We start from the raw sequence: 24140 nt of genomic DNA on the forward strand, positions 1-24140 counted from the left end.
GGAATATGCTTTTCTTTTAGGAGAGCACAGCACTAGATGATCTTAAACAACCAAGGACAGAATAGAACAGCAACTATTGGGCCTTGGTAGGGTCAAGAAAGAATAATATTAGAAACAACAAAGGAAAATAGATGGTACTCATCTGGCATTCAGCTACAGAAATGTTTTTTATGAGAATGCCATTCCCTTCTCTTTTGAGATGGTGTCATCCCAGGATTTCAAGGGAGATGGAAGTATTGGTTGAGTTTCATTTCTAAATAACAGTTTGGCTGAGTGCTGTGCTTTGCACACTTGTCAAAGAAAAGAAACGATGGTAAGGTTACCAGGGTATGTTTTAATGCACAGAAGCGGCAGCTGAAGTGAAGTTTCTGCCTAGCACTGAGGGTGTCCTGATGGAAAACAGAAAATATGAGAACCAGCTGAACCATGAGAGAGTCGTAGGTAACAAAGACTTTCACAATAAAGCCATTGCCACAATTTATAACAGTGACTCAAAACATAGATGTTACATAGACATTAACCTCCATAAGCCTATACAGACTCCTGTGGAAACGAATATTAACAACAATGTCACTTTCTCATTCTTTCTTGACAGGTTACTAGGTCAATTGGATGAAACCGAAAAAGCCTTTAGTCAGTTTTGGTCCAAGCATCACCTGAAGCTTAACCAATGCCTACAACTACAGCACTTTGAGTACAACTTTTGTGAGGTGTTATTTTCTTGTTTAATAGAACTTCCTTTTATGGTGCAGTGAGTTACAGTTCTCTTTTCCACCTTGAACTCTGGGCTTCCCTCCTCTTCCTAATCCTGCCCCGTCCTTGAATCCTTCTTCCTCACAGACATTCTCTTGTCACTTTTTTCAGTGGGGTAGCAATGTTCCAGAGTCCCATTTTCCTGTTGGCATATGTGGTATTTCGGTAATGGTTTCTCTTCCTTCTTGATTGATAATCTGTCGGATATAGGTTTAATATTCCGTCTACATGTGTCTCAGCACCTACCCTCCCCCAACTTACTCTAAAAGCTAATGAGCTGTAATATATATACATTTGTCCTGAATGGTTTTTGAGTTTTCAAGTTTTCTTAGAGTATAGCAAACCTCCACCTCCAGATGGGTGTTCATTGGCTTATTTCTGGACTATTCTAATGTGTCTTGTAGGTTAAGCTTGCCCTGGACAACTTGTTGGCAGAGCAAGCAGAGTTTACAGACATTGGAGACAGTGTGATGTGTGTGGAACAACTTCTTAAGGAACACAAAAAACTGGAAGAAAAAGGCCAGGTTTGTTTTTCTTTTTGCTGTTTTTGTGGGCTGGGAAGGTCGTTGCTGTGGACAGTGACAGATCATGCCCATTCATTGTCGGAAGGTTGCCAAAGGACACGAATGCCCAAACCCTGCCCTTTCAGTCACCCCAGTCCACCCCAGGTCCCTAAGGTGATGTGCACATTAAGAATGATGAGGAAGAATGCCTGCAGTGCAGAGTTTTGTGAAGGCTTCCAGAGCACCTGGTTGAGGCTGGAGGTTCAGGGGAGATGAGAGGCCTGGGTGGCCCTGCCCCCTGGCAGGGTGGCAGCCCAGTGGAGGAGCAGCAGAGGTGAAGATCACAATGGCCATATTACCCCCTAGGCTGGATGCGGAGTCAGGGGATAGAGGTTGGTTAAGGACAGGAAACCAGAAAAAACACACACACCAAAAAACCAGTTTTATAACAAGCATGATGGTGAAAAGGGGGAAACGGGTCCTCATTAGTTCTGTTGGCAATACACAGAGTTGGCAATGCTTTCTCCCTTCTCATGCCCCAAGAGTTGTAAATATCAAATTTGTAAAAGAATACATGTTTCACAATTCTCATACCAGAATTACATAGTTTTCCAGATCTGCACACAGGTCAGCACTTAGGAATGATTCTATTTTAAGTCCTTATAAATGTTGCTTTAATACCAGTTAAGAAAGCGCAGTCATCTTTTTCCAGAGAAGTTTCTTTGTACTTTTCTTTAGGTTCTTTATATTTTTGTCTCTTGGGGACCAAGTACTCTATGGTTAGCCCTTTCCTTCTGAGCTAATCTAGAGAGAGGCATGTTTCCTAAATAGTAATTTTTTTAGTACTAGAGATTTGCTTTTCAATGTGTGATCCTCTGGTTAGCAACATAGGTGTTATCTGAATGAGAACTTGTTAGAAATACAAACTTTCTGGCCCCACCTCAGAATCAGAATCTATATTTTTAATAAGGTGATTGATATGTACATTATAGTTAGAGACATATTCCCCTAAAGCAGGGGTGTCCAAACTGTGGCCTGCGGGCCACCAGCGGCCCACAATCCATTGTTAATTGGCCCGCAGCAAATTCCAAAAATATATTTAGTTTACTTAAATAAACCAGGTGAGGCAATACATACTTCACCTCGAGTGAGTGGCCTAGCTGTTTGTGTATTTTACCGCATATGGCCCTTGGTGAAAACCGTTGAAAAAAGTTTGGACACGCCTGCCCTAAAGAATAGTAACAAATGTAAACTACGGCCATTCTGGCTCTAACATCTGTCAGTTGTGGATTCTAAGCTGGAGGTGTTTCTGCACATGCGTGAACACAAGGACCCACCTGTACATGGTCAGTCACTCAGGAGTCCCGTCCTTCCCTAGTGAGTATTCCTGCTGATATCAGTGATCACTCACAGCAAAACGCGTTGGTACTGAAGGCACAAGTCATCAGAAATGTTTGTCAAATAATGAAAAAACTGAATGTATCGGATATGTCTTACGTTCTCCAAGATAGTCCCAATTTTGTGTAATTTTAGTTTTTTCCAAAAGAACTCCTTATTAAATGCAGATACCATGTATTTTTACTTACATGCATTCAAATATTAGAAAAAAATGCCTCATCAAGCTCAGTGTCTTTATTTTTGGCTTGAAAAATATGGTCATGGCACATATATATATATATATATATATATATATATATATATATATATGTATATGTATATATATATACACACACACACACACATATATACATATATATGTATATATATATGGAGAGAGAGAGAGAGAGAGAGAGAATACACTTTCCTTTAAGAAAGGAAAAAACTGTATTAAAATTACACTGGTGGTAACCACTTTGAGTACCTCTTATAATTGCAGAAGTCAAATGTGATTTGCATTTGTTTTGTTATCAGTATATATTGAGTACTACAATTTTAATACAGTTTTTTCCTTAAAATGTGTATACATTTTTTGGCAATATATATAGATATAGATATATATCCTACTGACCTACCAGGAAGGCATTCATTTATCACCAGGTATTCCTTGCCCTGGTTTCATGGATATGGTGGCAAACCAGACAGTCAAGACTCTGCTCTCGTAGAGCTTATATTCTACTAGGGAGAGATAGATAAGTAAAAAGTAATCAAATACTAATATCAGGTAGTAACAAGTCATATGAATAAAATGACAGCGTATCATAGAAAGTGATGGGGAGTGCTACATCAGCTAAGAGAGTCAGGAAAGGCCTCTCTAGGAAGCTGACTTTTGATCTGAGATCTGGATAGCCATACAAAAATTTGGGGAATAGCACTCAAGGCAGAGAAGCTGCAAATGACAGGTCTTGAGGCAGGAATGAGGTTGATGAGTTCAAGGAATGTAGCTGGAGCACAGGGAGTCATGTAGGGACAAGGTGGGAGCAATGGCCATGAGGACTGGATTTTATCCTCAGTGGAATGGGAAGCCATTGGAGCATGCTCTGAACTGTGTTTTAAATAGTGGGGCTGGATCTGCCTGACTGCACATCACATTCTCTCTTCTGCTCGCCTCCCTGGGTTTGTGACCCATGGTATATACTTTAAAGATTGCTAACTGAAGCTAGGGGCTCAACCTGTGATCATGGGACATAGGAATACTCTGTGAACCCAGGACCCACCTTTCATGGGCAAAGTTCCTGAACCAGCTGGATTAATCCACTACAGATGACCCTCAGAGAGCCCAGGCAGGTTCCTTCTACCCATCCTGTGCCTTGCTTACCCTGTTTTTTCACTTATTTTCTAAAGGATGCAGTAGACCTATTCCTCTGCCTTTGGCTGAACTGAGTAAAGCTATCCTATCATAACCAGGACCTTTTAAACATTGTCTTCGCTCATATTTCTAAGAGGTATTGGTTTTTCCGACGATAAGGGCTTGATTAGTCTTTCCCTTTGTCCTGTAACGTGGTAAAGGAACAAGGTGATGTCTGGCTAGAATCCACCAAAACTTGCTTAGGGTTTGTCCTTCACTCTGCACTCAGGTGTCCGGACATAGCCACACACCGCTTTCTGGTTTGTTGCTGACTTTCTTATTCTGTGCAGTGATATGATCGTTGTGGGTAAACCCTGACCCACTTCACTAATCAGATTTCTGTTGAATGCTAATTGAGCCTATTCTTTTGTCTTGTTCTGGTTTGAGGGTTTACCATCTGCTGAGTGCTCATTTCTAATTCTGGGAAACAGTGGTTTCAGCCTCCACTCTTACTTCTAAAAGCAGAATTGCTGCAGGATTTTTGGCTGTAAAGCATGCTAGGGCCTTCAGTGACGAGTCAGCAAGGAACAGACCAGGACAGGGCAGGGAGAACCAACCCCGATTTCAGCCTTGACCTCTTCCCTCGAGGCCAGGGGCCAACAGTTAGACTACTGTGTCCCAAAGGCATGGAACCCAGGTCATTAACCTCCCAAGGCCATAATCTAGCTAGAGGGGCATGGCTTTTTTTTTAAGTGAAAATTTTCCAACACACGCAGACTGGCTGGTAATGAACTCCCATGTAGCTGTTGCTCAGTTTCAATAGCCATTAACTTCCTGCCTCTCTTGTTTCACCTGGCCCACTTCCCCATGCATATATTCCATCCTTTGCCATTATCTGTGGATCCATTCTGGGCTTCCTGATTAGCAGCATCACTGTTTCTCACCATTTTCTTCCACAGTACACTCTCTCATCTTTCATCTGTCATAGCAGTAGAGTCCTTGAGGAAAAAAATAAGCTGTTATTACAATAAAGATTTTTGACTTATATGTCGTAATTTGACTGTCCAACCTCTGGAATTTTTAGCATCTGAAAGGTTTGTGATTAGAACACCAGATTTCAGCCATTTCTTTCTCACTATATTTTTTTCACATAGGTTTTATTGATTATTTATCATGAGCAAAACTGCATAGACTGAAAACTAAGCTGTGGTTTGGAGATTTTACAGTCAAGTTCTTTGAAGGATATGATAGAAGTGGTTGTGCAACCATCATTCATAGCACATGTGCGGAGGCCAAGTGGGCTGGAAGGTGACAAGAGGCAGGCTTTGGAGTCAGACAGAACTGGATTCAAATCTCGGCTCTAACAACTACCAGCTGTGTGATGCTAGTCAAGTTTCTTAGCCTCTCTGAACTTATCCCCTCATCGATAAAATGGGTAATAATAGTTTCTAGCCCACAGAGTTCCTGTGAAGATGAAATCAGTTAGAGGTTTGTGAGGACTTAGTGAGTGTATGGAACATAGTAGGTGGTCAGAACTCAGAAGCTATTATTATCCCTTCATTTCAGTAGAGTGATCTTTCAGCCATCCAGTCATGGCTCCCAAGTTATATTTATGGATCTTTCCCCAAGATCCATTTGGATCTGTTACATCTTTCCTCTAACATCTCAAATGTTTTAGGAAGTTTTGAAAGGTGAGATGCCACACGCCAAGTGAAGGGCAAGCTGTGATCGCCATAGTGCACTTGGGAAATATCCCGTGGTCAAGTTCCTTGGACCCGGAAAACCTGTGCTATTCTTAATAAATTCGGCAGCAGCTGGACTTACGGAAAAAAAAAAAAAAGGCCTACAGATACGTCCCTGTCAAGTTTTCATGAGTCTTTATTTGACTAAAGTCTGATATGTTTGACCAACCCAAGAAGATTCTAAGCTTAGGCAGAACAAATGCAGCCTCTGTGTGAGGTGGTCAGAGTCAGGTTCTAGAGCCAGACTGCCTGAGATCGAAGCCTTGTTCTTCTCTTCCCTATCTGGGGTTACCTTGGGCCATTGTGCCTTCACTCCTCTTTTGTAAAACAGCACCGCTATTAAAGGGGGTGCTGTGAAGAGTAAAAGAAACAATTGGTGTAAGCGTTCACAATAGGGCCTGGCGTATAGTCAGTTCCCGTGGTGTTAGCTGTGGTCAATTCTGTGCTGCACCACGTCTCCTAGATTCAACTGCAGTGGCTGCACTGTTCTCGTCAATGTCTTACTCATTCTTCAGTGATCTCCTACCACGCCAAGCACCGTTCTAAGTTCTGAGGACACAGCAAAGAGCAACACAGTTAAAAACCACAGCCTGAGGAATTAGCATTCTAACTTCCTTTCAGGCACGGTGACCGGTGCATCTGGGCCTTTGCTGTTCAGAGCGAGTGCACTGGGTTTTTATCCCTGAGTTCTTTTAAACAGCCACTGCTTGATTTGTGTCACTTTATTCCCATATCATTACTCCTCTTTGTTTTGCACAACAATCCTTTGTTCTTAAGTACCTAATTTGTGCTATGTACTGTTTTAAGTTGAATAAGAGCTAGTGTATGCCTGCAAGGGTCAGTGACATAGTGAGGGTGGTAGGTAAGTGAGCACAATACTGTGAAGTATTTGGGGAGTGTTTGGGAAGCACAGAGGAGGGGCATCAGAATAAATGATGGAATTAGAGAAAGTATCCTGGAGAAGAACTCTGGAGGCTGATTTACAGTTAGCTCCAGAGGAGTGAGTGCATCATCAGGAGGTGGGGATGGAGAGGTGGGGGCAAGGGTGAGGATGGAAGGATGGGGCCCTCTTGCTACAGAGAGAGCGAGTAGACAAGGCCTGGAGGCCTGAACCAGAAATGGGTCACTTGTCTGTTTACAGCAGAGGAGAGGGGTGAGAGAAGTGGAGGCAGAGGAGCCGGATAAGGAAAGGCTTTCTGTGCACTGCTCGGGAGTTTGAACTTTCTCCTGAGGACTGTAGGGAGACACGCAAGGCCTTGGAGCTTGGGAGTGATGTGGACACGATAAGCTTTGTAATGAAATTGCTCCTTCCTCAGCATTATGGAGCGTGATTTAGAGGACAGCCTGAGGGAGTGCAAAGAGGCCAGCTGTCCCAGTCAGAAAGCATGAAGGCCTGAAGGGACAGGGACAAGGAAGTGGTGGAGAAGGGCTCGGAATTCAAAAGGTATTAAGACGGAGGCGGGCTCTGCAGGGCTTGGTGAATGACTGGCTGGGCTGGGGCAGGGGTTTTGAGATGGCTGAAATCACGAACCACTGTAACTTAAGCAAGGGGCAGGTTGTCATCACCTGGAGTCATCATGACGCCTTGTCTTGCTATAAAAAGTTTAAGCCGGGGCAGGTGTGGTGTGCTGGATGCTCAGTGTGGTCAGCGAGGTGCATGTGAACTTCCTGCTCCTGGAGACTTTGGGGAATGTGTCAGTCATCTGCATGACTCACAGGTCCATGTGGTTTCACACAATTCCAGCCAAGCAGATGACCTCATCATCTGATGCGTTGGCTCATCCATCCATCCATCCATCCATCCATCCATCCATCCATCCATTCATTCATTTTGTTGATCAAATATTTATGGGATGCCTACTAAGCTCTCTCATGGATCTTACGTATTGGTGGGAGTGAGCAGAGGAAGGAAAAATCATACGTTAAAGTAAACAAAGATACTTTCAGGTGGGGATAAGTGCTGCTAGAAAATGAAAGCAAAGTGAGGGAGAAGGCCTGGGTGGGTGGTTGTGGGGAGAGGCATTAGATACAGCAGTTTGAGCAGGTCCTGCCGGGAGGTGAATGAGACCTTAGACCTGGATGGTCCTGGGAGGGGCATCCTGGGGAAATGATGAGACAGGAGCTAGTTGTGTTGCCTGCCTTGTTTAAGCCACATCTCTCACCTGGACGACTGCCCTCTACCTGGTCTCCTGCCCTGCCTCTTCTCTGTCATTCTCGACACCACAGCTGCAGCAGTTGTTTTAGGAATGAGATCCTCTCCTCAGAACCCCCCAGTGCTTCCCATGTCACAAAGTAAATGCCAAAGTGATCACAGTGGCAGCAAGACCCTACCCGGTCCCATCCCTCTCTTTCCTCTCCAATTGCATATCCTACTCCTGTCCTGCTTACCCTACTGCTCCAGCCACAGTGACTTCCTCCTGCTACCTGAACACATGTCCCCCCATGTCAAACATGCCCCCTACCTCTCGGCCAAATACCGCTTGGCTTGTCTCTCACTTTAGGTCTTGGCTCCTGTGTCAAGGGTTCCCAGGACACACCTAGGTTTGAAGATTTGCTAGGAGGACTCATAGGACTCAGCAGATAATTATACTCATGGTTATGATGTATTCTAGCAAAAGGATACCAAGCAAAATCAGCAAAGAGAAAGGTTCATGGGGTGAACTTTGGAGGAAACCAGATACAAGCTTCCAAGAGTCCTCTCCCTATGGTGTCCCTGGGATGCACTTAATCCCTCCAGCAGAGCATTCTGATCAGGGAAGCTCGTTAGGAGCTCAGTGCTCAGCGTTTTTACTGGGAGCTGGTCATGTAAGTAGCCTCTGCCTGGCATATACCAGAATTCCAGACTCCCAGAAAGGAAGCAGGGCTTTAGCATAAAGCATATTGTGAGCCATTCTCCACGGGGCTGGTAGGAACCCTCCTGACAGCCCTAAATGGCACTCAAGGGCCAACCTTACAAGCAGGTCTTTCTTGGGACAGTCGTCTCAGACCTGCTATGTTAACCCTTCTGAACAGCTCAGACAGCACCTTCTCAGTGAGCCCATTCTCTCACTATTTTATTTCAAATAGCAACTCCTCCACCAGCACTCCCTGCACTCTCTTCTCTGTTTAATTTTTCTCCGTGGCACTCATCACTGTCCGAGATATTATGTAATCTATGTATTTCATTGTTTATTCCCTGTGTCTCCCGTTAAAATGCATGCTTCATGAAGGCACGGGGTTTTGTCTGCTTTTCTTTTTCTTTTTTTTTCTTTTTTTTTTAACAACCAAACCCTGAGCACCTGGAGCATACATGGCAAGCTGCAATAATATGTTACAAAGGACAGAAAATATTCATATGTTATGAAAACAGAAAAACATGGCACATGTGGTTAGAACAAAGCAAGCCATGCAGGGAGGGAGGAGATATGTTTGCTGAGCAGATGAGGTCAAAGCAGATTGGATTCTTCGTGGGTCACAGGAAGGGGTTTAGACAAACACATTTCTTAAGTCTCACAACTCCCCCATATAGTCGTGCAAACCAGATCTTTACCAGTTTTCGACTTCAGCTCATCCCCACTCTCCTCTGGGCCACGTGTCTGTCCTTTTTCCTTTTTCATTAGTGGACAGGGAAGTTCAGAGTTTCTTATTCTATGCAGTGTAACACTTTATGCTCTTCTTCCTGTGAACTTAGCACAGCTGTAATAATTTCATTATTTGTATAATTTATTCAGTATCTGAGTTCTCCATTAGACTCAAAATTCCCTGGCTTGTTAACACTATCTCCTCAGTGCTTACCCCAGAGCTCAACAAACATCTGAGGGACTGACTTGCTCTTCTTCAGAGTGCAGATGACCCAGGGCAAGGCTAGACTTCTTAGGAAAGGAAGAGCTTTCCCAGGGCCCCCAGCCCCAGACTCTCAACCTAGGACCTGAAGCGGCATCCCTTAGCCTTCCTCCAGGACTGGAGCACACGGTGCAAGGCAAATATCAGCCTCTTGTGACCTGGCATCTGATGCATGGCTCTGCATGTTCACTCTGCAGGAGTCCTTGGCAAAGGCCCAGCTGCTTGTAATGACAGGGGACCGGCTCACCCAAAGCCACCACTGTGCAGCAGCCTCCGTCAGACCCAAGTGTGTGGAGCTCAGGCACCTCTGCGATGACTTCGTCAATGAAAACAAGAGAAAATATGACATCTTAAGAAAATCTTTGGAATTGCACAGACAGCTGGACAAGGTGAGGAGAGCAAAGCTGTGACCATGACGTCTGCAAAATTCTCTGTAGAGTATCATACTTGTCTTCCCTCCCCCACATGGTAAAGATGCTGAGATGGTAAAGAACTTCATGTGAAACCATGTTCAAGAGGTGTTAAAACCTGTGCAGATTCTAGGTCATAGAGGGTATTGAAGGTCTACGGTGCCTCAGCCACCCTACCATATCCTGTTAGAATGAACTAAAACCCATTTCCTTTCGTGTGGACCCTGACATAAAGACTGTGTTTTCACCTGGCCCTGTGGGACATTTCTTACTTCCTCTTCAGGCATACAGAGAACGAATCACTATATTTGCAAAGTGTTTCTCTTCATACATACATCAGATTGTGAATCCTTTTGGAGAAGCTTCGGTAATAATGACCATTATACACTCCTACCATGTACTGAGCACTTACTATGTTCCTACAAGGAGCATAATTATGTCATCTATGTAATTGTCAAGACAAGCTATGAGGAAGGTATTAACGACCTCATTTTACAGAGGCAGAAACTGATGCTCAGCGGGGTTAAGTCAATGGGTCGCAACATTTAGTGCATGGGAATCGGTGAGCTTGCTGTACTGCAGATTCCCTGATGTACCATTGTGGGAACTCAGAGTCAATAAGTCTGGGATGATGCCCAGGAATCAGTATTTTCATCAAATGCCCAGGTGACTTTGGGGCAGGTGTACAGGGACAATGCTGAGAAACCTTGGGATAAGTGATTGCCCAAGACAGCATGTGGGGCAAATAGAGGCTCACAGACTTGAAGTCAAGACTGCCAAATTCCAAACCCCAGGCTCCTTAGATGGGACAGTAACACTGCGTGAAGAGGGCTTACAGGAGGGGGTGCAGCCCCTGACGTGCGTTAGCAGGGACACTGATTTCTGGAGGCTTCCCTGTCAGCTACTCCCAGGCAGCATGTGGCTCATGGCCAGGAGTCAGCTTGCTCCATTCTTCACAGCTCTTTCTCTCTGATGGCTGGGGGCACCCGCCTAGGCTTTGTAATCACATCCCATTGCCAAAAGGCTTTAATGTCAATGAAATACAGCTGTTCCACATGCAAATGGCTCAGAAGGACCTGGCACGCAGCCTGCTCTGTGTGCTGAGCTCTTTGCAGGATCAACGACTGTTTTCCTCACTCCATTTCTGCTCCCGAGAAAATAGCCTAACACCGAGGTGGTGGTGGTGGTGTGTGTGTCTGGGAGAGCAACTAGCTGCTGTGATTCTGTAGAAGACCGTGTTCTGTTAATCTAGGCATGATGTTTCAAGAGAAAGTTTTCACTGTATATATCAAAGCATGCTTTCATATTATTTTGAAAATCTAAAAATGTAGAAAAGAGGGTTTTAAAAGTTACTCATGGACACCCCCTCCTCATCCCCACACAGTGGCAATCATTAATTTTTAAATGTCTTTATTGTTTTCTGTTATTTCAAAACTAGTACACATTCCATGTAGGTAATTTAGGGGGAAAATGAAGACAAATTTAAGTTGCCTGTAATTTCCCACTTAGAGATAATTCCTTTGGGGCGCGCATTCCCTTTGGATCTTTTTTCCCCTATATATTTGTTTTACATAGCTCTTCAGGTCCCACGGTAAATGGAAATGCAGATGTATGTGTACTGGCAGCTTCTTTTCAGATAAATATTCAGGCAGCACAAGGGCCTCACTATTTCTATTTACATCTTTTAAAAATTGAACTATTAGAATTCATCACCAATCTGATTTCATCCTAGCATTCTGGAAAGTCTGAGTGTTGCTGTTCTGAGTTCCAGAGCTTTGCATTCTTAGATGCTTCCCTGGGAAAGACAAATGACAATAAATGCAAATATGGGCAGAGGAAAATGGTGTTTCTGTTAAAAGGCCAGTCTCTCCCCCAGGAAAGCAAGTAGTGGCCAGATCTAATGCCTCATCAATCACCCTGTGCTCTTGTAACCAATTAGGATGCAAGACAAGTGGCCTAGAAGGTCCACCTGAAAAGTCATTGGTTACATTTCTATATAGTTGGACCAAACTTAGAAATACTTAACTCTCTCCTCCTGGAGGTATAGCAATTACTGTCAGCAGAAAAGAGAAGAATGTTTACACGATTCATTTCTCTGACTGGATGATGTCCCTGAGAAGTAGACACATGTAAAGTTGGTTTCGGTTTGTCCACCTCACAGTTGTACTGGCAGTGGTTAGACCCCTATCCTTGATGCTGTGCCACATTGTCTCAGAATCCTTGTAGATCCCAGATGAGCTCAGACTACCTGAGGACTGTGGTGGCTGAGTTGTGGTCAGGCTAACCGCATAGGCACTGTGTTTCTTTTCCAAAGGTCAGCCAGTGGTGTGAAGCGGGCATCTACCTCTTGGCTTCTCAAGCTGTAGATAATTGCCAGTCGCGAGAGGGGGTTGACGTTGCCTTGAATGACATCGATGCATTCCTGGACACAGCCAAGGAGTGCCAGTTGCCCAGCCCCAAGGAATTCCACAACCAGTTTGAGTTCATGCTCACCCTCGAAGTGAAGGTAATGTTATTGGGTAATTTTGATCCTGTGATTGGGAAGGACGTGTTGGGGGGGCCTTTGCCTATTGCCTCAGAGAATCCAGATAGGATGTACTGAGCAGGTTAACCACTTCTTGAACCCTCAGGTGGCCTCTCAAACTCCTGGCAAACTGACCCTTCATGGTCTGACTCAAATATCACCTTCAGTCATTCATTTCTCTACAACTCTTTATGAGCATCTTTGATGTATCGTGTACTGTGCTGAGGTCACAACGAGGAACAGAAATAGACAGGGTTCCATTCCTCATGGAACTTACAATTTAGTGGGAGAGGCTGATATTAATCAATGTCAGACACAAAATGCAAAAATGTGTCCCAAACTGAGGTAAGTGCTCTGGAATACGGATTCGGGGTCCTACCGGGCATGTGACAAAGAAATTTGACCTGGACTGGGGGCCATTTGAACCAAGGTGTGGAGAATGAATAAAGAAGATGGGGGATCCTTTCCAGACAGAAGGAATAGCATGCGCAGAGGCCAGAAGGCTGGAGTGAGCCTGACACAAGTGTAGAGCCCAAGGGTCAGGGTGTCTGGAGTGTAGAGAGCAAGTGAAGAGTTTTTGGGGTGAGATTAGAGCGATGGGGCTTTGTGGGCCGTATTAAGGAGTTTAAGCCTTTATTTAAGAGCAGGAGGAAGCCACTGCAAAACTGAAGCAAGGCAATAACTTAATTGGATTTGCGTTTTGAGAGGAGCACGCTTCTGTGAAGCCAGTGGAGTTATACGTATAGCACTCCTTCCTCTGAGATCGACATCACCTTGTATGCGCCTCTGATGTAGCCACTTCTTTACCTCTTTTGAGTCGTGGATGCTTTTGAGAATCTGATTCACCTACATTTAGGGTTCTACACACTCAACGTGATGAAAGATACTTTCTACAAAGATCTGGGCAGGATTTAGGGATCCCAACAGTGATGGTGAAGCATGTTGGGGCTAGCAAGAAACAGGGAACAATTACCACTCCTAATTTTGAAAGACAAAGGGGATCCAGGAAGTGCTACACCTGTGAGTAATGGCCCTGGGAAAAGGAATGCAACCGGTGGAGAAATATATACCCCTACTTTTCTCTCTCCTTCTCTCGGATTTCCTGATGGTACTTCCCATTGGTCAAAGCCAATTAAAAGCCCACAGGCACAAGAACCCATCTGACAAAGTCTGTACAGTTCAGTTTCCTGAGACACAGAGCAGAGTAGAGAAGGTGTAGTGAGTGGGGCTTGGGGCAGGCAATGGAATATTCAGCATATATTGATTTTTATAATTAATTTTAGGGGACACCCTGAATTCCATCCACTGATCCAGGCTAAGAGGCTTTTCTTTAATATGACACATATCACACTGTTTTCCAGTCATTGATTTTTTAGTGTCAGTCTTGCTTATTACAGTGGGAGCGTCTACAGGGGAGGAGCGTCATCCATCTGTGTTCCTATGCCTAGCCTGTGCCTTGTGTCCAATCCATGCTTGTTGAACAAGTGGGCAGACAGGTGGCAGAGTGGGCTGAGTACAGCATGCGCAGCTCGGTGTGCAATTTACCTTAGTGATCTTTCCCTGACTCCTCCCAGTGAGTTTTGGTGGGAAGGTGTGATCTTGAAAAGGGGTGGGAGTGGGTTGGGCAGACTACCTTCTCCCAACACAAGGACCCTTCTACTTCCCTGCAGAGGGGACAAAGAGAAGGCCCCATTTAGTGTAGGTACTACATTGTGGGCCCAGTATCGGTAGCCCCAGGTCAAATGCCTGAGGCAGAACAGTCTCACCCAGCTCCAGCTCCATTAGCTGTTCAAGTAAATGTGTCAGCCAGGGAGACTAGTGGCTGCAGCTGTAGTTATAGCCAAATTCAGAAAACTTCCTCACCACCCACCAAAAAATGAATAAAACTTAACAAGCCACTTCTGAGAAACAGATAGAAACACGGGGGAAGGAAAGGATTAGAACAAAACTAATTTAAAAAAAAAATCCTATATGTAAAACAAACCAAAATATCCCCAAAGCCCATCTATTCTTCTTTTGATTTGAGGTAAAATTCTAGCTTATAAAGTTAAATATCCTGTGTGTCACAGAAAGTTTTGTCCACTGAGGGCTAATGACTTCGTTGTTAAAACTGGTACTAGATAGATGATAGATAGATAGATAGAAAGATAGATAGATAGATAGATAGATAGATAGATAGATAGATAGATAGATAGATAGATTTCAAAACATATGTATATACACAAGACATATGTATATACACAGGTTGGCGTAGACACATGTATCTCCTCACTCATATGGTAGAGAGAGCCTAGAGGCATTGAGACCCCCAGTATCAGTGAGCACACTTAGCACCCAGATCTTGGTTTCTAATAGCATTCTCCAATCAATCCAGGCTCCTTGGAAAAATGCCTGATTCTAGGACTGGGGCAGGAAATATACAAGATGATCCTAGAGCATCTTACAGTGCCAGAAAGTAAGATGCTGCTAGAAACAAAACAAACCACAAAGATGGGACGTAGGAGGCAAACGAAAGAGCTCCCTGTGGTCAATGCTGGAACAGTTTGAGCAACAAAATTAATAACGGAGTATTGGATTACAACCCAAAGTATAAAATAGATATCCATGAATTTATACTGATATAAATAAATGGTGGAATAAATAAATAAATGGGGGAGAGAAAACTAATCTCACATGCAGAACAATTCCAAATTATGTAGATGCTTTGCCATCGAGGAGATGGAGCCAAACTTCCCGGCCATAAGTGGGCTGCCCATAGTGACTTCCTTCCCAAGAGTAGGAACGAGAAGGGAGAAATAAAAGGATGACTTTAGAACAGAGAAAAGAAACACATATTACCTCAGCCAGGTGATCAAGGTCAACATCCACAGTATTAAGTCATCCAGATAGTACATACCCTTGATATGCTGTGATGAAAATGGCACTTTACTTCTGTGGTCTTCCCTCAAAAAAGCTGTAACTTCAGTCCAAACATGAGAAGAACATCAGATAAATATCAACTGAGGGACATTCTACAAAATATCTGACCAATAAATACTCCTGAAAAGAGTCAAGGTCATCAAAAACCAGGACAAGCTGAGAAATTGTCACAGCTAAGAGGAGCTAAAGACGACAACTAAATGTAATATGGTGTCCTGGATGGGACCCTGGGGAAAAAAGGCACACTGGGTAAAAACTAAGGAAACCTAAGTAAAGTATGTACTTTATTTAATAGTAATAATAATTTATTTTAATAATAAAAATAATGTATCAATATTGATTCATTAATTATAACAAACGTACCATAGGAATGTCAGCTGTTAGTAGGGAAACCTGGGTGTGGTGTATATGGAAACGCTCTGTACTATTTTGCAATTTTTCTGTAAATCTAAAACTATCCTAAAAAATAAAATTTGTTTCTGACAAAAACTGGTATTCTGTCTAAAAGATTGAATCTGTTACATTTAAGACATAATGATTATCAAAGCGACATCAGCCATTAAACGGTTGTCCCTGCAGCAGCCACTCTGTCTCTGAGGCTTGTCAAGGTTTCTCCCTAATCCATGACTATTGTGCTGACCCTTAGAGGTGCTGTTTTGATTTTTCTCCCTCATTCACTTTCACCACCCAGTCCAGTGAATGAAACCATCTCAGTAGCAAATAGCAAAATTCAACTGTTCAAATATTTATTGGGTACCCAGTTTGTGCTTTATTCTGGGACTACAATAATGAAAATCACAGTCCCTGTAAACAAGGTGCTGGCAGTAGTGGAAGGCAAACATGTCCCCAGGGATGCTCCTTGGTCAGAGAGCATATAAAATGGAGGGATGGTGGGACACAGGGGAAGAAATGGTCAGGCTCAAGTATGAAGAGCCCAGTGACGCAGGATAAGGAGTGGGGTGCCACTGCAGGGCTTTTAAGCAGGTAAGTTCCAGGATGAGATCAATGTAAAATCTTTACATTTTAGAAAGATTATTCTGATTGTGGTATGAAGAATGGATTTGCAAGTAAAAAGAGGAAAGAGGAAAGGGGGGAATGTGGTTCTTAATCTTGTACCAACCTCCCCCTGGTCTGAGCTGAAGAATTCAGGGTCTCTTCTGACTGCCTCACCGTTTCCAGGGTTCACTCTGGGATCCTGGGTGAGATACAATAGGGCAAAGGTGATTTGAGTCCTGTCCAGTCCAAATGATGAGCTGTTGGTCTCTAGCATGTGGCACTTACCTCCCCCTGGGGCTACACACTGTACATCACCAATTTGACAATCATTCATTCAGTCAGATTTCTTATCTTTGTGCAGCAGTAAACACCCACATCTCAATTTCCTCAAGCTTATCACTGGGCCAGACAGGGCAGGGTAGTAGTGGCTGGTCCCCAAGTCTTATAACCATCCCCCGAAAAATACAAGCTAGCATGGCCATCACCCTGATGGAAGGGAATTTGTTTTTTTTTTGGGGGGGGGGACTCGGATTCATAGCTGTGGTATCAGAACCTCTGATGCACTGTGTAACTGAACTTCCTGAGGCCAGAGGCACATTCTCTAAGGAGACCCTTAAAACACAGACCCTAAATTTCATCTAGACGAGGGGCTCAGCAAACTGTAGCCTGTGAGCCAAAACTGCTTGCTTATGTAGTTAAAGTGTTATCCATAGTCGCACTCATTCATGTATAATTTATTATCTATCACTGCTTTTATGCTGCAATAGCAGAGACCAGATGGTCTGCAAATCCTGAAAGATTTATTGTTTGGTCCTTACAGAAAAAGATTGCCAAGCCCTGGTGTAGACCCACACTGTCCACTAGAAATAAAATGCAAGTCGCACAGGTGAGCTAGTAAGATTTTCTAGCAGCCACATTTTAAAAAGTGAAACAAGTGAGATCAATTTTAATGTTTTATTTAACCTATGTCCAAAATATCATTTCAACATACAATTGATATAAAAAAGATTATTAATGAGATATTTTATGTTCTTTTTTCATGCTGCGTCTTTAATATCCAGTGTACATTTTACCCTGATAGCACAGCTCAGTTCAGACCAGCCTCATCTCAGGTGCTCCATAGCCTCGTGTAGCCAGTGCTTCCGGCATGGACAGTGCAGGTCTGCGCTCAGACCCTCCAAAGAGTGAGACACGCCTCAGATCTTGGAGCAGAGGGCAGCTTTGATGGGCCCCTCAGGCTGTAGGCGAACAGTTTTCCATAGCTGACACTCTAGTCTGCCTCAGGGTATTGGCTTTCCCTCAGAAGACGGCCCCGCATAAGAAAAGACAAATTTACTTTTCCATTTGCTAAATGTGGCCCCTTCCCCCCGGTATGTGCTGAGCCTGTACTTTCAAAATTAGGCGTCCTCAGAGCACCCTGCATGGCTTCTGGTGGTTCAGCTCTTCTAAATCTGGCTCCTTTCTTTGATGGTTAAAATCACGCACAAGGTCAAATATACAGTGATGGAAAGAGAACTGACTCTGGGTGGTGACCACATAATGTGAGATACAGATGATGTATTGCAGAATTGTACACCTGAAACCTATGTAACTTGGCTAACAATTGTCACCCCAATAAACTTTAATGTAAAAAAAAAAAATCATGCACAAGACGGATGTCAGAGTCAAGCCTGACAAAGAAGAGGCTACCCACTTCCCTGGACCCACCAGAGCTAGAGGGGTGTCATGCTGGAAGCGTGGGCAGAAGAAACATATTCAGCTGAATTTAGGCCTTGGTGAAACTCAGGCTTCCAGTCTTGATTCTTATTCTCTGGAACCTCTTCCTTAGAACATACAATCAGTTATGGGAATATCTGTGAGTTTCATCTCTCCCTTGGTATTTCTTCAGTTTATTTCTTTCCTACTTATCTATAGAGAAGAAATCACACAGAATAAATGTGTATCCTTTTTATTGCCGGTGCTTGTGGTTGCCTTGATTCTGCTTCAGAATTTAGCCAACTCTTTCCCCCAGAACACTTAAACTCTTTGCTCCATCAGAGCCTTTATTCAGGGTACATTTCTTACTTTTAAATTCTCCTGTTTTATACGTTAGACTAAGGCCTTTCATCCGTGGCCAGTGGCATCCTTTCCTGCAGTTAATGGACGTGGCTTAGTGAACATGCACCCACTCTATGCAGATGTGCCGAGCACTATGCTGTGCAAGGCAGTGCTCCCAACACTGGACATGCATTAGTGAAAATGATACAATCATTGCCACTCAAGAGGGAGGGAGATGAAGACTCTTAGAAGCACAATTCTGGTGCAACAGGGGACATGTGGTGACTTGCATATGGGTACCCAGAGAAGGATCACCTGAGGGAGGTTGGGGGTGGAGGGAAGGGGGAAGATGCTTGGAAGGGAATGTGTCATATCCTCAGGCTCAGTGCCGAGTGATCTGCTCATGATTTGCTTTTGTTCCTACAGGCCAAAGCTCAGAAAGTCCTGCACAAACTGGGTGATGTACAGGAAATATTTCACAAGAGGCAAATGAGTCTGATGAAACTGGCTGCCAGACAGACTCGTCCAGTGCAACCTGTGGCCCCCCATCCTGAATCCTCCCCAAAATGGGTGTCACCAAAAACCAGCCAGCCCTCTGCCTTGGGTAGGTTATTTGAGGAAGGAAGCCTGTGGCGTTATGTTTCCATCAGTACTCATGAAGCTGGAGATTGTGGTTATTTAAAATGCATAATTATTGTTGTTTTGACAGACGTTGTTTAAAACAAACTACATATATGAAGTAGTACAGGCATTGAAGACTTACAAAGCTCTGTAAAACTGAGTGCCTAGATGCAAGGAGAAGCTCACAGTCTAGCAGAGGAATAATATAAATGCACAAATAACATTAGCATAAAATAGACTCCAGTAAGGACCTTTAAAAAAAGTCCCACCGGATTCTAAGCAATGGAGTAGTAAAGTTGGTTCTTTGAAAAGATTAATGAAAAGATTAAAAAAATAGATAAGTCCTTACACCAATGCCACATGGTCTTGACTACTATAGTTTATTACTAAGTCTTGAGATCAATTAGTGTAGGTCTTTCAACTTTGTTCTTTTTAAACATTGTTTTGGCTGTTTTAGATCCTTTTTATTTCTATATAAATTTTAGAATCACCTTTTGATTTCTGCTAGGATTACGATTGAGATTGCATTGAATATATGGATCAATTTGGAAGAACTGTTATTGTACCAATATTAAGTCTTCTAATTCATAAATATGATTGACTCTCCATCTAGTTAGGTCCTCTTTAATTTCTCTTGGCAATATACCAGTTTTCAGTGTAAAGGTCTTAGGGATTTTATGTTTGCTTTTTTTTTTTTTACCCTACAATAAACAGAATTACCATATATAACTCTCAACAGGAATATATTTTTGTATAGAAATACAATCATGTCATCTGTGAGTAGGGACAATTTTAGTTCTGTTTCAATCTCTATGTTTTTATTTCCCTTGCCTTATTCTAATGGTTGGGACGTCCAGTACCATGTTGAATGAAGTGGTGGGAGCAAACATCCCTGTCTTTTCCTAATGTTAAGAGAAAGAGTTCATGGTTCACGTTGAAGTATGATGTTAGTAACTTTTTCACAGATGGCTTTTATCAGATTGAGGACATTCCCTTCTATTCCTAGTCTGATAAGAGTTTTCAACATGAACGATTGTTGAATTTTTCAGATGTTCTTTTTTGTGTTGTATATTGAGGCGATCATATGGTTTTCTCCTTTTTTTATTAATATCGTGGATTATAATGATTTACTGTCAAATGTTAAAATAATCATACATTCTTGGGATAAACTGCTATTGGACATGATGTATGTGTTATTTGTTGCTTTGTGTATTTTGAAACTCCGTTATTAAGTACATGCATATTCATAATTGTTTTATCTTCCAGAAATACTGGCCCTTCTATAATTATGAAATGTCTCTCCCCCCCTCCTTATTTTTAGTAAAACTCTTTGTCTTAAAATTAATACAGCCATTCCACCTTTCTTATGCTTAGAGCTTGCATGATATACTTTTTCCATTTTTTTATTTCTGTTTTTGTTTTCAAAGCATATTTTTTGTAGGCCCCATGTAGTTGGGTCTTACCTTTTTAACACATTCTGTTAACCTCTGTCTTGTAATCGGAGTGTTTAGTTCATTTACAGATGATGTAATTATTGACAGAGTTAGATTTAGAGCTACCATTTTGTTATTTGTTGTCTATTTGTTTCATTTTTTTTGTTGTTGTTCTTCTGTTTTTCCTTTCCTACCTTCTTCTGGGTTAGCAAATTATTTTCATGTTCCATTTTAATTCCTCCATCGTCTTTTTAGTATACATACCTCTTTGCATTTTCCCTCCAGATGTTTCTCCTAGGGATTATCACAATGCAACCTTGATTTATCACAATCTACTTTCAGTTAATATTGTAGCACTTCATGTAAACTACAGGAAATTTGCAACAGTATGGTTCTACACACCCCTGACCCATCCTCTGTGCTCTTCTTATCATAAATATTGCATCTACATATGTTAAATCATCCAGTACTGTGTTATAATTTTTGCTTTAAATAATCATGTCTTTTAAAGAAATTAAGAGAAAGGAATAGAAAACATATGCATTATTTTATATTTACTGTTCTATTCACTGTTTCCAGTGTTCTTTTGTTCTTTATTGTAGATCTGAATTACCATCTTCAAGCTGAAAAATTTCCTTGCTGTGCAACAAATTCTTTCACTTGTCATTCATCTGAAAATTAAGGGTGTTTTTGGTAATTCTCCATTTAGTACCATTTACAGTCCCGTCTCTTATCATATATTCCACTTTTTAGAAGTAAGCCTTGATAACAGTTTAGTGCATTTCTTTCCTGAATTTTTCTATGTATACTCTCAACACACACATACATGCACACTCCAACACACACAGTTGCACACATAGAGAAATCCTTCTTGTGTGGCTGGAAAGAAGACTTGGTTTTCCTGACCTCTCCTCTAGGGCTCTTACCCAAAACTAAATAATGTTCAATTCTATGACTTTGCCTTTCTTTTAAGGGATATATGTTTGTTAGAAGTAAATAAAACAGGAATGATGGATTGTTTCTTGGCTTTTCAAACACACAGTTTCATACTAGGTAATGACCTTCCTAGGGTAAACAGATCTTCATCGTGTCTGAACAGATATTATCGACCTTGGTCCAGTAACTAGCTCATTTTGCAGAACAATCCCATACTTTTGTCTTGGAGCCTAACAACTGAGTGTGGACTCAGGCAGGTCACTAACAGGATTTTCAAACACATTTGTCTGATTCCTTAGTAACTGAGTCCATGCCAAGATAAACTTCTATTTCACACTGGGCAGCGAGCTTACAGATGGGAGCTGGAATGTCAGCTCTGACTCTTGTTAGCTATGTGTCTTGAGTACAACATTTAACCTCTCTGAAGTTTGTAAGGAATGTGAAAAATTCTTCTTACTGCCATCTGGCTATCACAATAGGTAAAATGTACGGAGTGCTTACCGTGATCTAAGCACTTGATACATATGAAGCCTATAGGCTTTTGCATTATTCCCCTCTTTCCAGATGAAGACACTAAGGCACAGAGATTTGTCTGTAATGTGTGTCTCATACATGAAAGAGCAATGCTGGCAGTATGACTCCACATCCCTGCCTTTAATTTTGTCTTGTACTTAATGGTGTTACAGGCAAGTGCTTCTCAGTCAGGGGCGTCACCAGTTACAGTATATGCATTTCTTGCATCCAGTTATTATACCTGGAATCCCTTAGCTTACAGAGATCCTGCAGAAAGTGAGGGGATCAAAGGATTGTCCATTGTTGTAAAGTAACTTTAGTGGTCATATAACCTGGACACCAAACAGTGTAGTTTACTACAGATTTCAACATAACCTCCATGAAAAACCCATGGAAAAACCCAAGCTGCTTCCAGTTGGATCACAGAATCTGAGGGTTATGAGGGATCTCTGAAAGTTAGATGGTCAACCTCCACCAAGGCCACCACAGACAAGACTCAAGATGATGTATTGATAGCATTAGATGGATGGCATTTTGGCCATGGGACCTAGAAATGCTAAATCCTGTCTCAGGTTAATCACATGTATATTGTTTGTTTCCCAAATAAACTATATATACATGGGTGGTGATGGTGACAAGAACTCAAAGTACCCTTTAATTATTAGCCTTGTAGCCATCACCCCCAATGTATCTCTCTGGGAAAACTACATTATGGGTCAGAAAACCTCAAGGCCTAACCAGGGCTTCTCCCCAAATCCCAATCTTACTACCAATGGCCATGGAGCCTGAAGAAAGGATATGTCCCAGGTGTCTGAGAATCCTGTGGGAAGGGGAGCAGGGAGATAGAGTGATGGAAAGAAGAGAACAAGAGCAAGAAAGCCCAATTCCCCCCTGATTCAGCCAACTGATTCTTCCCACAGTCATTTCATCCACTAATAAATGTGGTTCCATCAGTCTGGAATCCAATCAGTTCTGTTAGATCCTCAAATTATCAACTATTCCTTCTGACTAAGGCATACCTGGATATCCCCTTATATAATCATAGTATATGTATGTGCGTGTCTGTGTATGTGTGTGTGGGGGGGGGGAGAGAGAGAGAGAGCGCGTGCACATGTCAAAGACTGCAAGGAAATATACCATGTGGTTGTATTTGAGTAGTAAGATTTTAGTATTTTTCAAATTTCCTATAAAAAGCACAAATTAATTACCTATACAGTGGGGGGAAAATACTCAGTAGAATGTGGTACCTAGAATTGAATCTGGTCTTTTAATTCAAGAATAACATCAAGTGCAATATAAGGAAGACTTCATGGAGACAGTGACCCTTTAGCTGGACCTTAAAAATGAGAATGATGAAAACTCTATCATTCTTATCACATTACATTTACTGATTTGTTGTGTTTTGATGTTTCATGTGGTGTAGAATGTGACTTTTGTCTCTTCGGATCAAATGTCAAGTGCCTGGGGTCAAGGACTCTTTCATCTCTGCATCTCCCCTTCACCTCCAATTACATCTCCCACCTCGGATATCACCGCGACAGCTCAATTTAGCTTTGTTAATCAACAGCCTCAGCACAATCCAGCTGCTTGTCCAAATCAGGCTAAGTTCTCTGAATTATTTATAAGCCAAATCATCAAATGAATGATGGCCGGTTTTCTTTTTCCCTCTAGGTCTTCTTCAGAAAACATCTGAGGAACTTGATGTGGAGACAGATGTGAATTCCCTTGAAAAGGAAGATGACAAGACTAAATGTGAAGGCAAGGTAAAATCACCTTCCTTTTACTGATAGAAGTTTCTGACATGAGAGATTATTGCTGCCATAATTATCAATAAATCAAGTTTCCCTGTTTCGTACCTATCATCACCTTCAGAAGATGTGCCCATAAAGACACGTAGCACAGACTAGTGCTCCCGAGCAGAGGATTGTGGGATTTCTTCCTTTTCTTCTTCATTGCAACTAGATATGAAAAACTGTTCATCATGTATGTAATTGTTGATATATTGTTTTATTGAAGGAAATCATTTTATTCATTCCTATAACCTGACTTCATATTTAAAATTGGTAAAATAGCGTGTAGTTTATGTTTAAAAAGCACGTGACAAAACTGCATAGAGCTACACACACAGAGAGAGTTCATGTATAACTGTTGAATTCTGAATAAACCCTGTGGATTGTGCCGATGTTATTTTCTTTTTTTTTAATAT

The 24140-nt window shown here is 42.3% G+C and overlaps 1 protein-coding gene across 5 annotated transcripts in view; it reads left to right on the forward strand.

Annotated features, from left to right (window-relative positions):
* The window catches only part of MCF2L2 (MCF.2 cell line derived transforming sequence-like 2), a 213038-nt gene that overhangs the window by 89315 nt on the left and 99583 nt on the right, over window positions 1-24140 (forward strand). For 4 of the 5 annotated variants that reach the window (XR_013995248.1, XM_081078213.1, XM_081078216.1 and 1 more), the window contains 6 exons: window positions 596-710; window positions 1158-1277; window positions 9743-9934; window positions 12270-12461; window positions 18858-19035; window positions 23606-23697. Coding sequence is in view for 4 of the 5 variants with exons in the window: in XM_081078213.1 (XP_080934339.1) it covers window positions 596-710; window positions 1158-1277; window positions 9743-9934; window positions 12270-12461; window positions 18858-19035; window positions 23606-23697 (889 nt within the window). In the remaining variant the exon portion in view is untranslated. The remainder of the gene's footprint in view (window positions 1-595; window positions 711-1157; window positions 1278-9742; window positions 9935-12269; window positions 12462-18857; window positions 19036-23605; window positions 23698-24140) is intronic. The other variant, XM_081078215.1, reaches the window with a different exon arrangement.

This window comes from Rhinolophus hipposideros, assembly GCF_964194185.1.
Source record: "Rhinolophus hipposideros genome assembly, chromosome: 2".
In the NCBI taxonomy this organism is placed as follows: domain Eukaryota; kingdom Metazoa; phylum Chordata; class Mammalia; order Chiroptera; family Rhinolophidae; genus Rhinolophus; species Rhinolophus hipposideros.